This window comes from Vanessa cardui, chromosome 13 (genome assembly GCF_905220365.1).
Source record: "Vanessa cardui chromosome 13, ilVanCard2.1, whole genome shotgun sequence".
NCBI classification, from domain to species: domain Eukaryota; kingdom Metazoa; phylum Arthropoda; class Insecta; order Lepidoptera; family Nymphalidae; genus Vanessa; species Vanessa cardui.
Genome location: NC_061135.1, coordinates 6725208 through 6749734, shown reverse-complemented (window position 1 = coordinate 6749734; position 24527 = coordinate 6725208). Strand labels below are relative to the sequence as shown.

Below are 24527 nucleotides of genomic sequence, written 5' to 3'. Positions count from 1 at the left end.
ATTCGACAAAATCCATCCTTTTTTAAACTATTATTTTTGCAAAAGTGCAATTAAAAATCATTACAATATAGCAAATATTGTAATCTCCCCTAATTACACATTTGGAATTAGTTTCGTATCTCCATTTGTAACAACTTCTAACATGATGTACTATACGATTTGATAACGATTGTGAATGAATTTCTCAGAAATAATTCTGCATAATATTATAGACTAATCCTTCTATGCTTTACTTCACGCAGCTATGACTATCGGTTTTGACAGTGCTGTACGCCAGCCAGTCATTTTTAAAATTTTATAAATACAAGCCAAGGTGTGAGTTTTTACATGGTTATATTTAACGTATTATTATTTATTAAACTATAAGGTTACCTGATTACATACAAAATATCTGCTGCAGATGACCTGACTTATTATTTCTCAAACTCGACTACCGGATAATATACAAATGTTATAAGTTTCAAAAACAAAATCTACTACAGATAACCTGACGATTATATGAGTTGATCGTTACTAAGTAGCTATATGCTTCTAGATTACTGACCATTACCAATTGATTTAATGTAAAATGAGATATGTATTATCCTTTGTAAGCTATTTAGCTCAATGATCAAATAATTTCATCTATTATATCGATCGTTTAATGTAATTTGGTATACATCCTCTACGCTAGTAGCAATGCCCTAATGTCACTAATTAATTTTATTACACTTTAAATACGTACGAGTATAATCAAATTAGGTGGAGACTCTCGAAAAGATTTAATTAATCTACAATTATGTTTATATTCTTAAAAGAGACATTTTTCTATTTGTCTTTATATAATCCATTTCGTCTGTATTTCAGCTACATTTTTCTGACACATGCTGTCTAACATATTCTCGTACATACATATATAATGTGATATCACTACATAGTTTAAAACAAAGTCGCGTTTCTGTCCCTATATCCCTATGTATGCTCAAATCTTTAAAACTTCGCAACGGATTTTGGTGCGGTTTTTTTAATAGGTAGAGTGATTCGAGAAGAAAGATTTTATAAATATATAATATAATACATAGACAATTTAGTAAAGAATTGAAATAGTAAAGATTGAGGTTTTTGTATACAATACAAGAACAGTATAATAAAGAAACACTGATAATTTTAAAAGTTTCGAATGTGATGTCGTAAATAAACAAATTCTGTATCTGTATATATTTAGTATCAATATTGCACCCGTGAAGTCAGGGTAGGTTGCTAGTACATATATAAAATACAACAATAAATTACACTTTAAATTTGGTAAATGAATACGGGAATAACTTCATATTATTTTCTTAATACCTTCAATAAATATGAATAAGAACAAGCCAACAAACATATGACCTACAAGAGGTCGTAATCAATTTGCGATAACTATACTGCTTAAATTATTTCCGCTGTATTAACACCAAGCTATGCATAGTGCAGTAATAATCCTAATTTGGGGCATCATACGAGCCGTCTAATTGATACAAGGGATTAATGTGGTTTTGAACGCCGGACTGTCGATCGAACATATTTCAATAATAAACTAATATCAGCTTGATTTGATTGTTGTCAATTTATCGATCATTATAGTTCTTAATGATAACTGTATATTAGCTTGTACTATTATATATACACATAACGCCGAAGATAGGTAGTAGTAGTAGTAGTAGTAACAGCCAGTAAATTTCCCTCTGCTGAGCTAATGGCCTCTCCCAATAAGGAGAGGGCTTGGAACATATTCCACCACGCTGTTCCAATGCGGGTTGGTGGAATGTACATGAGGCCGAATTTCAATGAAATTAGTCACATGCAGGTTTCCTCACGATTTTTTCCTTCACCGTCGAGCACAAGATGATTAATAATCACAAATTAAGCACATATACATATATAGTGGTGCTTGCCTGGGTTTGAACTCGAAATCATCGGTTAAGATGCACGCGTTCTAACCACTGGGACATCTCGGGCCCAGTAATTATAACGCCTGCTATATAGGTACTTTATCTAATTGTATGAAACAATAAATGATATATGTTTTAATGATTTATAGATTGAAATCGATATTCAAAAAAGGTTTTGATATAAGGCAGAAGTATATCAGGGCTTGATTTTATCGTTAATTTGATGTAACGAACCGCAATAACTCGAATAAATAATGTTATCTTGGGATAAAGATGGAAGGAAATCCGAGATAATTTCCGAGAGAATATCAACAATCACTACACCGCCCTAACAAGTTAGCTCACTCGAGTACTTATCACTTTATGGTATTGTAAGATTTTTTTTTATTCAAATATTTACATACAATTGGATAACTTTTTTGACTAACGGAGAGTATCATAGCATATGGATAACAGCTGTGTCGATATGTGATTGTTAATAATAACAAAAACCTTTTTATTCCAATAGACTTTAAAAACGCCTTATCTAGGAATATATATTATTATAGAATATAAATTATATTTATGTCACATTCTTTATTAATTAATTTGATCCGGCCGAAGTCAGGTCGGTTCGCAAGTACAAAATAAAAAAGATTTTTTATTCCATGCAAATGGATGTTAGTGAAAAAAGGTTTTTGCCTCCCATTTTTGTATAAAGCATATATTTCTGTTATAAACATCGACCTCTGTAACGTTAGGGGTTCGCCACACGTTAATTACAGGCCGCTGAAAGCTCACGTGATAGATTGCCTGCTCATAAAGAATAATGGGCCATTCAAACAACTTTGGAAATTATTCGCTCGTTCATTAGTACTAGATCTTGCGTACGTTATTCTTCTTAATTTATTGGGTATTTTCATTGTCTGTATCGGTTTGCCCTTCAGTTTTTTTCAGTCTATTCAAACATGTTTCAATATTCTGATATCATCATCATCAGCTCATATTTGTCCACTGCGGGACATAGGCCTCTCCAAATTCACGCCACTGTGGTCTTTCTTCGGTTACTCTCATCCAGCTCCTGCCAGCCGTCTTGCGTAAATCGTTGCGTAAATCGTTACTCCACCGTGGCTGAGGACGTCTTACACTGCGTTTATTCTGATATGTATTTGAAATTATCTATAATACTATAATTGTGTTACACTTTACACCTAATATTTTTTGATGATATAATGATCTTCTAATGTTCATGTTTTTTTTTTTCGATTTAAAATCACTTTCAATATTCACAATTTTACTGGGGCATTTTATATACTTACTTACTAACCTTACATTATTTATTTATTCATAATATTCCACAGAAGTAACAATGGTTATAATATGAAATGTAAAAAATATAATATTTAAATTCATTGCATTTCTAATTAAAGGAGTTTGCTACGGTTATACCAAGAAGAATTACAGTTTATTCTAACAATAACTTGAGATAGAAAAGAACTAAGTTATAATTCAAAAGACAAATGAAGCACTATTTTAAAAGAGTAACTGAGGTTATTTAATATAAACAGTAAGTTAATCTGGTTAATTAAAAAGTTGATAGTCCATACTAAAACTGTAATGGATCAAAGCTAAATATTTATTCGATTAAGAACGACATCTAAATCCTTTATTTTTAACAACAACTCATTACAAACTCATTAGTTACGTCGATCGATGTCAGTGTTTTAACGCCGTATTACTTCAAAACTATACTTTTTTTTTATATAGTCACTATGATATTACTAGTCAAAGGTCAGTGATACATTGATAGAGCAAAAGGGTTATCTTATGAATATTTTTATGTTTTATTAATTTAATGTTTAATAAAGACCAACATTATGCTAACCAATCCCAAAAAAGGATTTGGGAACAAAAAAAAACAATGACAATGAAACCTGTAGTTTCGATAGAGCATTTAAAATTAACAATATTTTCTTTTAACTATAAGTGATACCCCGTAGTAAAATATATACAGACTTCAGGATTTTTATAGTATAAAAAAATTGATCACCAGCTCTCCCACTAATACAATGTAGGGCTTCGTAGCATGACAAGATATCGTACTATAACTTAAAACACAACAATGCTGAACAACCCAAGTGTAATATAATACTTAATTACTAAGGTAAACACTAAACAGTGCTATTTACGTTGGCAAAGTTCCTAGATACCTATATATGGCACTTTGCCAAGTCGTTGTTTTCAAATATCTATACTATATAATAAGATCGAGCTTAATAACATCGGTACAGAGAATACCGATATATCCGTACGTATTATCAGCCTGTGGAGCTTCATGTTGCCGTAATACAGCTTGATTGGAATGAGTTACAATAATTAAATTTAATTAATGATTCTAACTCATTAAATTTAATTAAGTTAGTACAAAAAATATAATTAATTTGATACGTCTATCTTTCAAAGGTATACGTTAATAATTAAACATGTTGTAAATTAACTTGACACTTATATAGCTATAACAATAATTAATTATATTTGTATATATTGTGATACCTATATGTAAACGTGCGAGCAAATAAGACACCTGATGGCAAGTGGTCACTATCGCTCATAAACAATGGCGCTGTAAGAAATATTAACCATTTCCTATATCGCCTATACGCTAATAACCATAAAGAGAAAGATTTGATATACCCTGTGCCTCTAGATACACTGGCGTAATCATCCTTCAAACCGGAATACGGGCGAGCAGACTCTCACGAAGCCCTGCCACCTAGTAAAGAGAAAATTTAATTAATATTACCACGCGAACGCTCTTTTAATTTAATTTTTATATTCGAAAGAGATTATATACATGTACTATGATTTATACGGGAAAGATTGATATTAAAATGAATTATACGTAAATATTAAATAGAGCATATTTGTCCATGATAAAGCATATCGTATTATCACATCATCATAACCATTACTAAATTATAGTTTTGTAAATAAATTAATAGAGTTTATAGAAAAAATATTTAAATAAAAACAGAGAGAAATTTTATATTAGGAAGAGTACCTAAGAAACTTTTTAGACTCTTGGCCAAGTTGCCTACAAATACTAATTGCGGGTTCAAACCCAGGCAAGCACCACTGATTCATGTGCTTAATTTATCTTTATAATTCATCTCGTGCTCAGCGGTGAAGGAAAACATCGTGAGGAAGCCTGCATGTGACAAATTTCATAGAAATTCTGCCACATGTGTATTCCACCAACCAGCATTGGAACAGCGTGGTGGAATATGTTCCAAACCTTCTCCTCAATGGGAGAGGAGGCCTTTAGCCCAGCAGTGGGAATTTACAGGCTGTTCTTATATACACCCACACTAAATGTATTCGTAGAAACGTTATCCACAGTAAAAAACATAAATATTAAATTATGTAACATTAACGTATCGCCTCAACTTTGCTAGTTTTTGGGCTACAGTCCTAAAATTTCTTTATTTTTTTTCCTTTAAATACATTACTATAATCAAAGATTATAGCGAATAGAAATGCGTTCCTGACTCAGCATTATTAAATTCGACGTCACCCTGAATTGCGATCAATGAATCGTAATTAAATAAATGTTCGACAAAATTATAACGCCATGCTAGAACGCGTTAAAGTTTGAACTCGTGATGTAGAAAGATTTACTTCCTAATAACAATGAAATTACCTAAGATACACCCCAAATTTTAGCCGAATAATGAAAGAGCTTGGGTTTTATTCGTCCACAATTTAACACACTGGTTCGTAGAAAGCCGTAATGGCCTCGTAAAATCGTGAGAAGCGTTTCGCAATCAGAGGTGAGATTAGAAGCTGAACCGAACATCGTCTTCGCACGCCCAACATCCAAACCTTTCCAACCGACGCCGATAAAAAGGGTCAACAATTTATAAAAGAAAAGAAGAACCGCCTTAAATTCTTTTTCCCTTCCATTAAATTTGTTATGACATCGTCACTGAAGGATTTAGGCCTTGGAAAAAATGCAGATAAAATGACGCCACTTTGAATGGCTTTACGAGCGACCTTAAAATTTGTGCGTCGAGATTTCGAGATAATAATGAATAAAGTTTTCCTATGTAAAAAGGACTATGTTACTATAAATATTATACGTGGTAGTTAAAATGATATAGATATCTTTAAGTAGGTATATGAAAATATTAGAATGATGAAATATTGAACATCAAATAAAATGAAATTTGAACGAGCTCAAAACAAATGAGCATGTTTGTGGTAATGAAATAAATTAACAAAAACAGTAAATTTACGTCATATGTTTCAATGAAAAGTAATTCAAAGTTTATTATGATATCAATAGAATAGCATATTTATCTTACATAATAAATTGTTTACATAGATTACCTACACACACTACACTGTGAGCTTTTTCCCATCATCCTCCAATCGTGGAATAAAAAATCATACAGATTATTTATTATTAAAAATTAAAAGAGTGATATTTTGTTTTTTTAAATTCAATACACAAAAGACATCTACTTTTTTACAAAAATTTTAGCTTGCGTTGTAAGAATTTCTAATCGACCAATAACTTATGATCTTAGCATAATCTATAGGTACTAATATTATAAATTCGAAACTCTGTCTGTTACCTCTTCAAGTTGAACCGTTTTAGATGAAATTTAGTATGGAGGTAGTTTGACTCCTAAAGAAGATACAGGCAGACATAGGCTGTTTTTTCAACCGACTTCCAAAAGGAGGAGGTTATCAATTCGTCTGTATTTTTTTTTTTTTTTTTTTTTTTTTTTTATGTTTGTTACCTCATAACTTTTCACTGGGTGGACCGATTTTGATAATTTTTTTTTTGTTTGAAAGGTAGTGCTTCCCGTGGGGTCCCATTTTTTTAATTTTTTTTTTCAGATGATGGTATCCATGTGAAAACGACATATGTCTTAAATTTGCGTTATGTATATGCGCGACAAATAGGTGAATAACTGAAAATCACGTTAACCAATTTTGATAATTCTTTTTTTATTATAAAATATATACTTCAAGGGTAATTTGGTGAAAGTTTGGTAAGGTTCTGAGCACAGGATCCATGACAAAGTGACGGAACGGAAGGGAACGGAACAATTCTGAGGAGCACGTTAGCGATACTCGGTCGAATCTTTTATTTATAGGTTATTTGGATATTTGAGTCACCTTCCGTAATGTGGTTATGTTTATGTAATTATCATAGTCGAATATTATAATCAACTATCTACCCACCCCGGCTTCGCACGGGTGCAATACTGATACTAAATATACTACAGAATTTGTTTATATACGACATCACATCGCAAACTTCTAAAATTATCAGTGTTTCTTTACTATATTGTTCATGTATTATATACACAAACCTTCCCCTTGAATCACACTATCTTTTAAAAAAAACCGCATCAAAATCCGTTGCGTAGATTTAAAGATATAGGGACAGAGAAAGCGACTTTGTTTTATACTATGTAGTGATGGAACTCCTATACGGCTCGCAGTTAGGGTGCGATATGGGGCAGAATTTCTTACTATCTTTAATCAAATTTTGTGTATGTGATGTGATGTCATATGATGTATGAAATATAGTTGGTCTTTTTCAAAGTTTTTTTGCTGAGTTCGATTACAGCTCTTTCGAGGGATCCTGTAGTTCACACCGCGTGACGTATTAAATCCGCATTTTCGAAAGTCTATTTTTGCTTTATTTGCAAGTTTCCTTTGAAATTGTCCTCGAAGTAGTTTCTGACTCATATAAACGGAACGCTTAATCTATCCATATTAAAAAAAATTAGTTAGTCAACATCAGCTTCACTTAAAATCAAAAAATAAATAAAATTTTAACAAAAAGAAAAACCGACTTCAAACAAAACACTATTTTAAAACAAATGAATATGCACGAAAAAGTAATAAAAATAATTGCGTATTCAACATATTTTTTAGAGTCTTCCTAAGTTAAATGAAATGAAAAATATTAGACTACTTAAAAGTCGATTAACGATTATATCATGTAGTTATAATTATTGTTATATTTGGAGTCGGTGTCAGCCAATAAAACCCTACAGTATATCTATCAAAAAACAATACGAGAATACTTTAACAAATATGTTTTTTACAAATTACCTTTTACACAATAATGTACTGGATCAATCAAGGGGCTCGTATCGCTTCTTTCTTTTGATTGTTGGGGCAAGGGCACCGTGGCTGAGACCGGCTCCAAATATACCAATAACTATAAGTACATGATATAATCGTTAATCGACTTTTAAGTAGTCTAATATTTTTCATTTCATTTAACTTAGGAAGACTCTAAAAAATATGTTGAATACGCAATTATTTTTATTACTTTTTCGTGCATATTCATTTGTTTTAAAATAGTGTTTTGTTTGAAGTCGGTTTTTCTTTTTGTTAAAATTTTATTTATTATTCGCCCAATTGTATTTGAGAACTAAATTTGAACCCGTAAATAGTCAGTTAAGATCCATATATTTATACATTACTTGAATAATTCTGTATCTAAAATTGATTATTTGTTACAGTAGTGAAAAGCAGTATGCGGTATCAGACGACGTCGCCGCTCAGCAGAGTGGGACCAACTGCCTCGCTCCGTGATAGTGAGCCTAATTTCGTTGGTCCCATTGAAAACGTAACGGTTGCATTGGGCAGAGAAGCGGTGCTCACTTGTTCTGTATCCGACATTGGTGACTATAAGGTAAATTGTTTATGTATTATATACTTCGCAAGAAGTCTTACAATCGTAGTGCGTTATATTGCTTAACTTAATTAAATGTATGTAAATTGTTTAGATATTATAGACTTCAAGAGAAGTCTTAGCATCGTAGTGCGTTATATTGCTTAAATTAATTATATGTATCTGTTTGCCTGAAAATAGTATTGAGAGTGAATTTCAATTGCAAATTAAATTATACATATTAACCAATATCTTTAGTATAAAATTAGTTGTTATATAAAGATTATTCTTTACAGTATGAACGCAGAAACTAATTCTACTAGAGATATATTTTCTTGATGCTTAAAATGGTTTCGCACTGACTTCCTGTTTGAGAACCGTAATTCTATTCTGTAACTTATAACCTTACGTAACCTTAATCCATCAGATATTCCTTATATACATAATTTATATCCACTTACATTATATCATTTCCTCAAAATTGAATCCAACAGCGCCATTTCAAATCATAACTTGAAACAAAATTGGATTAGAAAAAATCTATCCTGAATTTATGTGTTCCGTTACTCCGAGGCGAACTCGTTAAACTATTAAGCCCTCGAACACGAGTCTTACCTTTGTGCTAAGGTATTCTGTATCTTATTTCTTTTGCAATAAAATAGTGTTTTGTTTGAAAATCGTTTCTTTTAACATACAATTTGAAATTTCATCGAATAAATACTCCCCAGTAAGAGTATTCTTTGCCAGTCGTCTTTCTCAATGATTCCGTAAGTACGAGTAGTTCACGATCATTTAATTCTTAGCATATTTATTTTCATGTAATTGTAATAAGTAGAAGCACTCGGAAGTTTAATCACTTCGTTATCTTTATTTTTATTCATTTATGTTCTTATAACACACAATTTAAACACACACACATATATATATATAGTGGTGCTTGCCTGGATTTAATCCCGCAATCATCGGTTTAGATGCACGCGTTCCAACCACTGGGCCATCTCAGCTCCTATGTTCTAATATTATATTGTTATTTTTTTTCGAAATCTAGACACTTCATTCAATATTTTTATTACGATAAATGTTGACAGGCGGGAAAATCGACCAGCTAGTAGTAAGTCACCACGAAACATTAATCATTCTTAACATCGCCAATACGCCGTTAACCATGGAAACTATGATGTCCCTTTTGCCTTTAGTTATTTTACTCACTCATCCTTCAAACAGTTCAACACTAATTTTTGCTCAATGACGGAAAAATAACTGATGAGTACCTACTCAGACTAGCTTACACAAAGCCCTACCGCCAAGTAAATTGTATGCCTAGTTATGTTTTGATTACTTTCGTAATTTGCGGAGTTATGATAATATCTCGAATAATAGCGACACAGTATTATAGTATTCGAGGAGGTGGCTTCAACTAAGAAGTCTGATTTTTACATACCAATCATTTTAAATCATTGTAACTATATAAATAATAGTTACAGTACTTGAAATAAACGTCAGCGAAACAGAAAATCTTTAAAAAGCCGAATTTATGAATGTTTGTGTTTATATTTCATCACGTGTTCAGCGATGAATGAAAACATCACAGAAAACCGATGTATATAACATGTATAAAACCTACATTTATTTTATACCTACATCGACCCGTAATAGAAGTGTGAATAAACTTCTAATGTACTCCTTGTTAGCAAGAAAAGTATTCTTTTAACAGCAAAGTGAAATTTACTAGATATTCGCTTACATTAAATGAATTTATATATATCCATTAATTTTAGTTGGTATTTTCGAAAGTGTAGTTGTAAATAATAATGATGACCTCTGTGGTCGAGTAGTGTGTACACCGGTTTTTATGGGTACGTCACATCACTACGGCTTCGATTCTTGGCCGAGTCGATGTTGATAATGTTCATTAGTTTTCTATTTTGTATTGGGTCTGGGTGTTTATGGTAACATCGTTGCTTCTGATTTTAAATAACACCAGTGCTTTAACTACTGTCATTGAGATCAGAGTATGCGAGAATGTATGTGATGTAGTCCAATGTTTATTTAGTTTTATTATAAATAGTAGTTTTATAAATTGTAGATTTTATTAGAATTAAAGAGCTATCTTTTCATTTTAAGGATTAAGCTTTAAAATACTTTTTATATATTTTTTATCAAACGTTATAAATTATAATATCCACAAAACATTTAAAAAAATTTTCAATAGATCATTTTAACATAAATGGAATCGCTCTTATATATAAATAAAGAACGCACGTAATTTCCGAAAAGGCTTGCGAGCTGCTTACAAAACCGGCGAGTATGGCCGATAAAGATAAAGTTAAGAGCTATTTATTATTCGCTTTACAAAACAGCTGCAATAGGGCAAATTCCCGCAAAATGGCGACCGAAGAAAACAAAATTAATGATCTTCCAATGTGAAACTCCAAACATTTTATCTGTTGGATTTACTCTTTCGTGTGCCTTTTTTTTATAAAGTGTTCCGTAAATAACCTCGTTTATAGAGGACCCATTTAGTGGCCTCAATGACAAACGAGCTGCTGTCCTGAGGGCGATCGATCACGTTAATGACATTTAAACAGTGTTTTAGAGATGATCTCGATGACTTGCGTGTTACATCGCATAATCGAACTTTCGAGGGTTAGAATAAAATATCATCCTTTATTAGCGATCAATCTTTATTCTTGCTTACAGTAAGCGAAAATTCCGCTCACTGTTAGCAATTTTACAAAACCGGAAGAACACGAAATTTAATTAATACGGGTACTACGAAAGTTAGTAATATTTTGATAACAAATATTATTTTTAACACAATCTATATTAATATTGTAAAAGTGAAAGTAACTCTGTCGGTCTGTTTGTTGCTCTTCTACGACCAAACCAATGATCCAAATTTGATGCCAATTGGTGTAAAGTAAAGTTCATGTCCAAGGAAGGACACAAGGCTACTTTTTTGACTAACACATAATAACCCTAAAACGCGTGCGAAGCCAGGACAACTTGTTATTATATAAATAAACTTACTCTCAAATAATTGTGATATAGCTGAAAAAAAAAACATGACAATAACGTAACGTATCAAGTATCTTCACTTTGTTATTCGGTATAATATCGTCTATTTTACTTCTTATGTCGGTTACAAAAAAGAAATCTGATAAATATTATCCTTTCAAATACGCTAAGGAAAAACAAACGACTGATTTCTTTTTTAAGAATATTGTTTCCTTTTGTATTACAAGAATAAAAAAAAAAACTGTCAAGGATGTTACAATTGGTACACAATATAACGAAGGAGGTTTTATATTGAAAGTTTTCGTATGCCATTATCTTTTTTTTTATTTCCCCGCAAATATAATCCAGTGGTAGAACTGGATAAGTTTTTCAATTCGCATATTTTAGTTCCTTTTTCGCGCTGTTGTTTCTTTATTTATCAAACGTATACTAAAACAGTATCAAATGAAAATAATAACGTTCTGTAATGTAGACATAGTTCTCACTAACGATGAAATAAAAGCCATTCGCAACGTTCGTTTTTACTACGGAAAATTAGCACGCCTGCAGTCTTTTAGCGCAAATGTTTACGAAGAATTAAATGCATTCTGTAGTATTCAAGCATAGAAAACGGCTTGGCGTGTTTTAAGTTAAAGTCTACTTTACTCTTTTTCAAATTAAAAAGCAAAATAGTCGGAATATTTAAAATGGAATATGAACTAACTACGCGTTTTATGTCCGCAAGGGCTACATGAGAACATTTTTTATGCCGACCTCTTTTTAATATTAAGTTGAGTACAGAGGTTGTGCTGGTCCGTCTGTGTGGATATTACCTACTCATAAATTATTCTACCGTTAAATGAACCTCTCTATTGCTCTGTTCCATACAAAGCGATCGAGACATCTTGTGACTGTGAATACACTGGGTATTTACAGTCACAAGATACAAAATCTCTCACCCCATATTTTCAAGGCATTGGTAGTGAAAGAAGTGATGTTTAACCAACAAGATATATATTTGATGATCATCAACATAATAAAGTTCAATACAAAATTATATAAAACTATTTCAATTAACTACTCCAATGTTGCTGCAGAAGTGACAATTTGAGAAAAAAAGCATTACCAGTATTGCACTTCCCGTTCATAATCGAGCATGTATTTGATTTTAAGTACAAGTTTAAAACAATTCTAAGTACCATTAACGAACTAATACATTAAAAATAGTTCAATTCTACGATTATCAATATTCGACGCCCAAGGACAACAAGCACCAATTATACTTTTATTTAATCTAATTTGTGTTTAATAATCACAAGGAATATGTAACTTGTGATTATTAATCCAATTTGAATTTGTTACATTATAATTTTTATTTGAAACACTAAAGAAGTATTCGTTACTCAAATATTGAAATTATTTTTAAACAAAAGTGATACACTTGAAAGCAAAACTTAATGAAGAATTTGTTAATCAAAAACTAACTACCAAATGTTAAATTTTATAAGGTTTGTCCATAATCCAAAAGCTTAAATTTAATTTGATTGTAGTTTTAAATCAACACGGTCCTTCAATTTTATTTAACAAAAGGTAAAACGCACATGAAAACGTATTTTACAAATCAAAAGCGTTATATTTTCCCGAACGTTCAAACTTAGCCGTCAGCTTCAATTTACTTTCAATCCGGACCCGGCTGTGACCATCCGAGCGGCAAATTCATTTGCATTTCGAGGCGTTACCTTATTATGTTTTGCTTTCTTTCCTTCGCTATCATTAAGTTCGTCTACAAATATTATAATGATAATGAAATTCTGGAAATTTTTCTTTCTTCATATTTCAAACAATTCGTAATTTTTTATTAGCTCTTGTACATTGTAGCGAGTGAATGAATGTGAAAAAAATTCATGTTCTTATTTGAAGGCCCCAAATTTTTATTCTTTTGTATTAACAGTACTAAAAATATGAATAATATGTATTCTAATCATTATTTTATCTTAGAACCTCAGCACAATAAGCAATAATGATGTTTATATAAACTGTTTTTAATCTCCCGAGTATCGTTAACTACAATAGTATATATATTGTTATAAATAAAATTAACATTATGATCTATATCCCAAAACAACACATATTCATTTAAGCATCACATTCCTACCAGTTTTTCTAACACCGGACTTTTGTATTACTGTATTTTAGGTGCCAGTGGAAACAAATGTTATCAGTATCAAAAATTAATATCGGCAAGGTAACTATCATATTGTATCAGGTGAAGTAAATATTGACGTTCTTTAGTTCCAAAAAAACGACGTTCGTTAACACAGACTTAACGTTAAGCCTATGATAATGAACATAAAGTACAGCAAAATCATTTTCAGGTTTGTAGACTCATTCAACGCGTATAGTACGTAAAATGTTTTGAGTCGCATTTAAGATAGGTAAAAATTGAGCCACAAAAATAAAATTAGTAATTGAAAAAACAAGTCAAATTAATATTATGTACCAGAATAAAGAGTATTGGAATTTTATTATATACACTTGAAAAAAAAATACGAGCGTTTAAAATATAGTTTGATCTTGCCATAAAAAATAGATTGATTCAGTTACAAACTTACAACACCTATAAAATTTAAATTTATTTGAACAGGGCAACACAGCTTCTTTAAAAGGTAAAGTCTATATTGTACCCCTAAACATATAATAAGGTACGCCAACCATAATACGTACGTTTATATTGCTGCCATTACTAATTAGTGTATCATTCCGAGAAGAATAGATTATTATCTAAAAAAAGTTCAAGATGGTAAAATTTAAGAGTATCCACCCGAAATAGCTACCCATTTTTTATTTATTGCTTTATAATATAATAATGATGAACAAAATAAGGCATTTTCTTATAACAAAAATATACAGCTTACAGAGTTCCTCAGAGATTGAAAATGATGAATTCAAATTGCAAATAGCTTTGTCAAAGTATGCGACTCTCAATGAGAAAGGCTTGAGTGGGTATACTGGTATACGACGTATTCATGTGTGAAAAGACGACAAGATGAGCTTGCTAGTCCTCTCAAATTTAACACTGACGTATAGTCCGATAACTCTATCTAATGTTCAATTAAATTCCAATCACAATAGACGTTGTCTGTGCTCAGGAAAGTCCGGGTCATTGTTAGATTCAGCTAACAATATTTGGGCATCAAATTGAACAATTTAAGGAAGATCACATAACTGCTGTTTTACGTGGTCTATCTTTATATCTAAGTCCACATAAATCGAGTCACATAATTATATATTCATTTACTGCATATTTTAAGGTATTTATATATATTGTCATGAATATAGTAAATAGTATTGAAAAAGTTTATTACAGAATGCCTACTTGAATAAAATCTTGTGAATATTTTTGGATACGAACCAACTAAACGTGGGCCCGAATATTAATAAATCCAGTTACCTTATCATTATATCATTTTTCAATTGCACAAACGTATATTGGATCCACCAAGCAATGTAAAAGTAAGATGTTGGATTTTAATTTCTATATATTACATAATTAGAGTGAATGTATATTTACTTCTATGTAACACACAATGTAACTTTATGTACAATATTACCATATATACGATATATTTTTTAAACAGTCAACACAAATGGTCAACACTAACATTGGAGTTCATATGACATTGAAACCAATAGACAATTCTAGCCATTCCTTTCTCGCCAATGCGCCATTGGAATCTCATTTGTTATGTCCCTTGTGCCCGTTACAGCGGCTAAGTCACCCCTAAAATCAAAATATAACAATATTAAGTATTCTGATAGCGATAGAATATCTGGCATAGAACAAAGCGGTATCACAATTTATAAACATCCTATTGTTATAAGATCAATTGTCACCACGAAACTTTATATAACTCTTCAACCTTAGCGTATAATATACTTTAATAATTACACGGACGTAATAATTCATTGAAGTAAACAAAATAAAGTATATAAATATATCAACCTTGAATAACTAAAGTGAAATACAACGTCAAATTCGAGCATGAAATCAGAACGGAATTATTCAATGGAAAAGCCATTTTGTATATTAAATCTTACATTTCAATGTTAAAAAGAGATTACAAATATCATTTCGAAGATTGGAATATACGGTTTCAGTTAATACAATTCATAAAGCTAGTTGGATCATGCACTCACTTCGTTTTGTGGTTTTATTTCTAAAGCTCCTTGCAATGCAATTTTCTTCTTGTATGCTGTCAGCGCACTTGACATGGTTTTACCGTTGCATATTAAAAGGGACCATTATGCAAAGTGCTATAGGATAGCGACAATTTAAATCTAGTTTCATATTCTTTTTATGTCATAATAAAGTTTTTGTTAAAATTTTATTCGACTGATGCAAGATTGAATTAATGGAACAAGACTTTGCTAAAACCATAACTAGCGAAGATAACGCTTATTTAAACGAATTGATAACGATAAATTGAAACGATTGATATTTTTTTGAACACAAAGATATTATTTGAAATCAATGACGTAATAATTCGCGTCAGATCGTTTTGAAAAATTTCGTCGTTGCTTCCACTTTTATCGCCGTTTTCCTGTCATGAATCGGCTCAATGTGTCCAACGCACGTGGCGTTTGGCTTAAATGAGTCGTCGTTACCTATAAGCTATGGTGTCATTTCGTTATAATTATCTCATTGCAAAAAGCTACAATATTTTGTAGTCATGTTTATTTTTTGAGTATTAATTTCACGCTATTTTTATATGAACTTTAGCCTAACCCGAAAAGCAGATCAGTAATATTTGTTCGGATGCAGTAATGTTTCAAGCAAATATCTTAAAATGCTTAAAAAACCTAATTGCAGTAATATCTATTATAATATTACAGCCTTAATTAAAAAGATATGCTAAAACCGAATAAAATAGTTTTAAAATGTGATAAAAAATATTGAGAAAGAATATCTTACTAATGCAAAACGAAACAATATACTTAACATTAAAGCTATTTCAAGCCCAAAACAATAAGATTCATCACAATCGATAAACAAAAAAAAATACCGAACAAAAATAAAATTACAACGAACCTCCTCTTTTTGATGTAAGGTAAAAAAATTTACGAATCGTCGAATAAAATGTTATACAATTGATAAAATCTTATGAAATTTACATATTTCGTCAACCTCGAATACATTCAGCTTAAATAATATAACATCGAATTGAATTTGAAGAAATACAAAGGGGCCGTGATAGAATAAGTAATTTTCCTTTACAAGGGATTCCTTTTCATCATTATAGTAACGCGATTTCACTTGATTTCTGACCCCGGGCGTAATAGCAATCGGTTTATATTCGAATTTTTGCAAGTTTAGATCTTGTAATCATGATATTACATCTTGTAAATTTTTGACCGTCATTCCAAAAGATTGTTTGTAATCTTTCTTGTAAACGAGTACGAACTTTATTACAATTTACATAAGTACGACTTCATTATAAACGATTTATTTTCTCGGGAGTATTTATATATAAGTTAAAATATGAACGGAAGTAGCTTATTGAAAAAGCTTACTTACAAATATATTTTATTTATAGTATCATGATTTGTAATATTGATTATACAGAGATGAATCGAAGAGAATCTTGTAGTACTTATCTTTCAGCCGGACGTGAAATGGTGAAATTTATTTTACTGAAATTCCTTAGATAAGGAACTAGAACGACTAAAAATTAATATTAAATAGTTCGAGAAACAATCTTGTCATAGTAACTTAATTGTTGCTATGCTAAAAAAATATTCTTGCAATCTATTTATACTCTATGGCAAAACAGACGATGAGCGAGTAATTACATTCTTCTAAACGGAAATGCATAAACGGAGGGTTTACGCTGCATGTGTGGAATTAGTATCGGTTCTCCTGGCACAAACATGATATACGAGTTTGTTTATCGCTTCTGTTAGTTAATGAAGCGCAATCATTTGTAATATATAATAGTATCATGGAATATAAACATTTTGGAAATGACGTTATGTATCCTTTTTGGCATATAGGCTACCTGATGTTAAGTGTTGACCACCGCTCATAGTCAATGGCGCTGTTAGAAATATTAACCATTCCTTACATCACCAATCCGCTACCAATCTTGGGAACTAAGATGTAATGTATCTTGCGCCTGTAGTTACACTGGCTCACTCACCCTTCAAACCGGAACACAACAATACTGAGTACTATTGTTTTTTGGTAGAATATCTGATGAATGGGTGGTATCTATCTATACGGGCTCACACAAAGCCCTACCACCAAGATATCCGGATGTTAAATTGCACTATGAACTCATCGAGTGCAGTACGTTGATGTTCATACTATATTTGTCATTTTAAATGAGTTAAATTTTAATATTGTATTTACCTAGTTGATCCTCATTTTAGGCTATTCAATGTTTTTCAGGAAAGATATGTAGTAAATATGTGACTAAAATTATAATGTATTTTAGGTGGCTTGGATAAGAGCTGACGACCAGACAATACTAACGTTACATACGCGGCTGGTGACGCACAGTTCTCGCTACGCTGTCACCAATGATTCCCCAGACTCCTGGCAACTGCACATCCGACCACTGAAGGTTGAAGATCGAGGTTGTTACATGTGCCAGATCAACACAAGCACCATGAAGAAGCAGATAGGATGTGTTGATGTTCTAGGTAAGATGTTTTTTTTAAGTCTCACTAATTGATCCTACTAATACTAGAATATAAACAGCCACGTACATAATTGTTTATACTTAAAGTTTTAGTAAGCGAGCTTCAAAAAGAAGGTTCAATTCGATTGCTCTGGAATCGTTAAATTTTTTTTATAATTAAAAATGATTCGACAATTTTTTTTATATTTATTTGAACTCAATATTAAACGTGATCAGTGCTGGTAAACTTGAATGTGTCCGGATTTGCATGTTCTAGCAACTAAGCAATCCCAGCTTAGTGATTAAAGAACGTCAATATTAACAAAACATTTCGGACTTAAACTAATTTCATATATGAGTTTTTATGTGTTAAAACATACCTTACCTTATGCTCAGCGATGAAAAAAAAAGTATATAAAATTACATGTGTAAAATGAAAATCTACCACCAACAACACACACATTGATGCAATGAGTTCTAAACTTCACGAGAAGAGGATAGATAGACTAGTATATAATGTTACTACTGTAATTAGCAATTATTAAGCAAGCAGACCAGGCTACAATTACTTTAGCAGTACACACAGCGATGGTACTGCGCTATTCAATAGTGTTATGTAACTAACAATCAGTTATCTCATGCTTCAGTTATCATCTAATTGTGCTTTGGTATAGTGTTGTGTTCAGGCACATAGAGCAAATTATGCAATTGAATTCAAAAATATATAATCTCAATATTCCACTCAAGAGACTATAGAGATCCATCATTATAACTTGAAATAAAACAATTTTGTGAAACAGTCCTTAAAACAGCTATAAATAGGTAATAGCTTAATAAGTAGAAATAACTGTATTGTCATGCCCAAAGCCATAAATAAAGTCCTTCATACAACAGCTCGTATACGCTTTCCAAGCACTTATCTGGCATAGAGCTGCCACTCTAATCGTAGTCATTGGCACAATAGCCTCATAAAAGGCAAGTGTCATCGCATTGATTGCCAGTATTATTGGAATACACTCAGTTGACGGTTGATCTGCTCATATCATAGTTTCCGAACGATGATAGAACAAAAATTAAAAACTGAATTGATAAATTTAAAATTGAACCTCATTAAAGATTAAATATTGGTGTAATCATTCTTGTTTATCTATGTATTCGAAAATCCGTCAAATGTAGAATTTTGTAGAAGCAACAAAATAAAGCGCTTTTGAAAGTTATTGATTACCTGATAACTACGTGTTTATATATTATATTATTACCAAAATGGCTGATGATGTCGTCTTAGCGACAGCGAATCTCATGGGAGACTAACCAACTACACAGTACATTATATTATATATAGTTGTATCTGTAGTTGGAATTACCACTTTAGATTTATTGTCTAATCCAAAAACAAGAAGAAAAAAGTGAAAGAAACATTATTTTTGAAAATTAATCTATAGAAAAACACAATTACTTCAACCAGGTCCTTGAAATCTACGTCCATGAATATATATGTGTATATATAGTAACTAAAACAATAGGACGATTAACTAACACAAACTTGACACTTACCTCAGTGTGTTGAATTGTATCTTTGTAAAGGATACATGCATTCTGTTTTGTATTGTTGTATTCACATGTGAAGGGTAAGTTCCTACATCGATAGCACAATGACTGTTAGAGATGGTTGATATTAAATACAGTGCTAAAGACCATTTGCCACCAGATAAACCACATGTTAATCTATCTATCTATTCTAAATTAAATAAAAAATCAATATGGTGTATCTAAGACGAGCCGAGATGGCGCGCATCTTAACCGATGATTGCGTGTTCAAACCCAAGCAAGTAGTACTGAATATTCGTGTGCTTAATTTGTGTTTATAATTCATCTCGTGCTCGGCGGCGAAGGAAAACATCGTATGAAAATCTGCATGTGTATAACACCGTGGATAAACATGTTCCAATCCTTCGCCTCAAAAGGGAGAGGAGGCCACAGCCCAGCAGTGGGAAATTTACAGGTTGTTTTGTATCACTATCATACGCTATTCTCATCGTAGGTCGTATACAAGAGTAGCACTGCAGCTCTTACAACACGCACGATATAATTTCAAATATCCCTAAATATTTCCAGTCACGAGTCTTCTAGCTCGTTTTCCATGTTTTCGACAATTTCAGAGCCAGATATTGTGCATATCATTCACACGAAACTGACACAAATCCTCAGTTATTGTATGCTATATACATATTTAAAGCTTAAAAGGAGGATTCCAAATTTGAATCTCTGATAAGATTTCAAGCCAAATCTCAACTTGAGACAAAATTGCAATTAAAAAAGAGACTTCAACTGCATTCATTTCATTTCCTACGTAGAGTTGTGTAAAACTTATAATAGTGAGTTCTACCATGAAACTAATATATACAAAATACCTTGTATAATACAAGATATTTTGTAATCCGATTTGAAGGTTGGTTTGCATGTGTAATTACAGGCACGAGGGATATAACAGGAACAATAAGGCTTGTTGCACATTCATATATATTTTAATTTTGGCTTTTTAATAAATTTTAATCTTATAGAAATGAAGTAATAAATAAAAACTTATTACAATATACCAAATTATATACTCAGATAAGTGAGTAGGTATATCTTCAATATTTTTTTACATGTCATAAAAAAGTAACTACGGATTTTTTGTTTGTTCTCGCTAGAACTTTTCGGACCGGAACAGGTTTTAGGTTCGATATCCTGTATAACAACGATTCTATGGTGCTTATATGAGTATACTTAAATAAAGTATAGTTTAGAATTTGTGCTAATGTTTCGTACTAACCCAATGTTATTGAACTATGATCACTCACCATAGACTACAGTCTCTTCTAATTTTAAATTTTAAAAATGAAAAAAAATATATTGATCCTGAAGAGGTTTCTTGTGCAGTTTTCAATTCTCCGATGAAGTGAAAATATTATTTACTCATACATTGTTACCATGTTATCCAAATTCACGAAACAAGATACTTGATTCTGTAATGGCGTATCCATAATTAACTCGATATTGTTCAATATTAAGTACAATACCGGAATCGAATATTCCATTGAATATTATTCATTGTACTGATGAACAATGAAATGTATCCATTAATCGTCGTAGAGGAGCTTGTCACTATGCAATGATTAAATCACAAAATCGTACAATAGTGTATCGATGGACTTGCTTTATCGTTGATAAATAGGAATAGTGTCTGTTTTCACGTAGAATTTGCCGTTTTGATTAAAACGATAAAGTGCTGTGCAGTTTACTGAGTGGAATTGCATAGTGGGGTACTCCGAGTATTTTTGATGTTGCATGTATATCGATATGTTATTCCATTTCACATACAATTAAGATTTATTTTGCTTTATTATGTAAAGCTCTAGATCACATTGTCTAGCATATATTGTCAATTTGTAAACTACAAAAAAAGGTTTTTCTTTTGAATTTTTTAAAACATGCTTTGTTAAATACGTTATCGATGTGAAATATGAAAATTAATGTCAAACGAGCAAACACAGTACAAGGCACCTCATTGACTGAACTAATTGTGAGCTTATGTTTGGATTGGCTTATGTAACTGTTAGTTTTTGTTAATCATTTTTGTATCTCAAATCTGATTTCTATAATTATTCTATTTTTAAAAAGTACACCTATTGAAAATATCAGTTGTCTCTACACTGACATTGAATGTAATACTTTTATTTAAAATAAAGTATGTTTCCGACTGTAAATGCGGTTGTTCGCGCTCCCATCCGAAACCGAGAGTTGTAAAATAAACTGCAAGACCGCAGATAGTTTGGTTAACGTTTCTTTCATTTCCTATAATTTTATAATATATTCATATTTATTAATAATGAAATCACACAATTTTCAGTCAATTAACATCAAATTTGATTGTAGTTTATAAAAACTACTAGTAGTCTCCCGCGACTTCGTACGCGTTTTAGGGTGTTGGTTGTCAAGTGTCAGGCAAAAAAGTAGCCTAAGTCCTTTCTTGGAGTTCAAATTTACTTCATACCAAATTTTATCAAATTCGGTCGTGAAAGAGCGAGAGACAAACAATCAGAGTTACTGTCACATTTGTAATTTTATATAATAACTATGATTTACTTGTTTCGGAATTATCCATATTAGAATTGTTTAAAAAATTCTTTAAATCTTAGGAATAATCTTAATTGAAATACTACGCGACGCGATTGCACTAATTAAAAACTGATCACTTTTTGTTTAAATTCAATTAAGCAATTATTAATCAGGCAGTAGCGCGATGCTGAAAACGAGGGTTCCACTTAAATAGCATTCGTTTGTTCCTGAGAATATATTGTAGTACTATCACAATCTTATAATTAGTTTTTAAGTGTATTTCATGTAAGGTTGGTTTAATAAACATAAGTCATTATTATTGTATGGAAGTTTTTTCTAAACAATTTTATGATGGACCTTCTTTTCCCAGCTGTCAACCTCAATGGGTACAAATTACAATTTATTTAAAATGATTTGGAAAATATGTCTGAAGGCACATGAATTGGAGAAATCTATTTCAAAGAATAGCGTAGCGAAGTATAGTAATTAAGAATTGTTGCTTATCGTTGGAAGTCTTTTACAATAGTTAAATATAAATTTTTTCCTTGATTTTTAAAAATAAATTTCTTTAAGAGCTTAAGTGAACTGATTTCAATTTATAATAAATTATTGGATATTGTTTGGAATCTGAAATTGAGCAAGGGCTGAGGTGTAGCTTCATTTGAAGTAAACATTGTGATTGTCAAAAAGTGATTAATAATTTTGTAATTATTTTACAATGAATAAACTCATAAGCATCACATTAGTTCTTGTAAGAATATATTTGTATTAAATTACGTCGTAAAAATAGATATGAAATTATATTATCTTTAGATCTTAATAACGATACGTATATAATTACAGAGTAACGATATTTTTCACATTTTTAACTTTGATTTAAGTTTTAATACTATGCTTTAAACTGTTCGTTTTTTTGTGCAAACAATAATTTATTAATATTATTATTAATAAAATAGCCGATTGTATTATATAAACAGACTGAAATAGAAAAAATGAAATCCTACAGATACATATATATCGCTAATAACGTCACTAATATTATATAAGTATACCTTTGTAAACATATGTAAGGACAATTTGTGGTATTCGTTTGTTTATTGCATTGAAGTTAAAAACAATAGCCATTGAACGGTAAACGGTAATTCAGCCGTCATAGAATCGTTTTTCTCGCCAACGGAAATAAATTCTGGCCGGATAATTTACTTTTTATTCCCTTTTTTGGACCGAAATGAACGCATAAATCTAAGGATAAGGATCTCTGTATAAATATTTATGTTCTTCTTAAAATTAAATAATGACAGTGGAAATGAAAAGGCCGTTTTCGTCACGATTTTACTTTTTATTTGACGTCGCTCGGTATAATATTTTATATCAAAAATATTGTTCGAGTTTTTTATTTGAAGTTTATGATAAATAAATCCATGTTTATTACATGACCTCGTCATAACAATTTTATATGTAATTTAAGTAAAATTACATAATTGTATTTAAAATAAACAGTATGTTAAAACTTCTAATATAATTTTCAGTAAAATTATTATTAATATAAATTAATGACGAACCATGCTAAATATGTTTTATATAAATTGTTACAGAGCTCATATAAAAGTTTGATATGAGGATGGTTTGAAAAATGACCCCGACTGTCCTTAGATGCGGAATATAAACTAAAAGCAACCAACTTTTATTAAAATCCGTTGATGGTTTTGATATGTACGCTCTATATATACATGTATATGTGTAACTGTGAATATGTTTTTGTTATTTTATTTTGGAATATGAAAGTAAATCATCTATTGACTGCTTAACATCTAAGAAATATCTTAAAATATCCTTATATGTAAGAAAGTGATGACTTCGTCGGTAGGTACAGCCTAGTTCAAAGATTTCACTTATTGTAATTGTAAATGATACACAGTAGTGTATAATTTAAACATAAAATTAAAAAATATGTAAATCACACTTTTTTGTACACACATATTATACCTACATCTTTTTTTCTACAAGTTTCCCTAAAAAAATATTATATTTATAACATTTAGTAGAGACTTATTTATTAGAAATTTAAAAATATCGATATTCTAAAAACATCTACTATTAAGATATAATTTCTTTATAATATTATATATGTTTTCGTTGTGATTAATTGTAATCAGT

At 30.9% G+C, this 24527-nt stretch overlaps 1 protein-coding gene across 2 annotated transcripts in view; it reads left to right on the top strand.

The window, feature by feature from the left end:
* LOC124534713 (lachesin-like) overlaps positions 1-24527 on the top strand; it is an 88192-nt gene that overhangs the window by 50299 nt on the left and 13366 nt on the right. For both annotated transcript variants that reach the window (XM_047110699.1, XM_047110698.1), the window contains 2 exons: positions 8441-8613; positions 18084-18291. In XM_047110699.1, coding sequence (XP_046966655.1) covers positions 8441-8613; positions 18084-18291 — 381 coding nt within the window. The remainder of the gene's footprint in view (positions 1-8440; positions 8614-18083; positions 18292-24527) is intronic.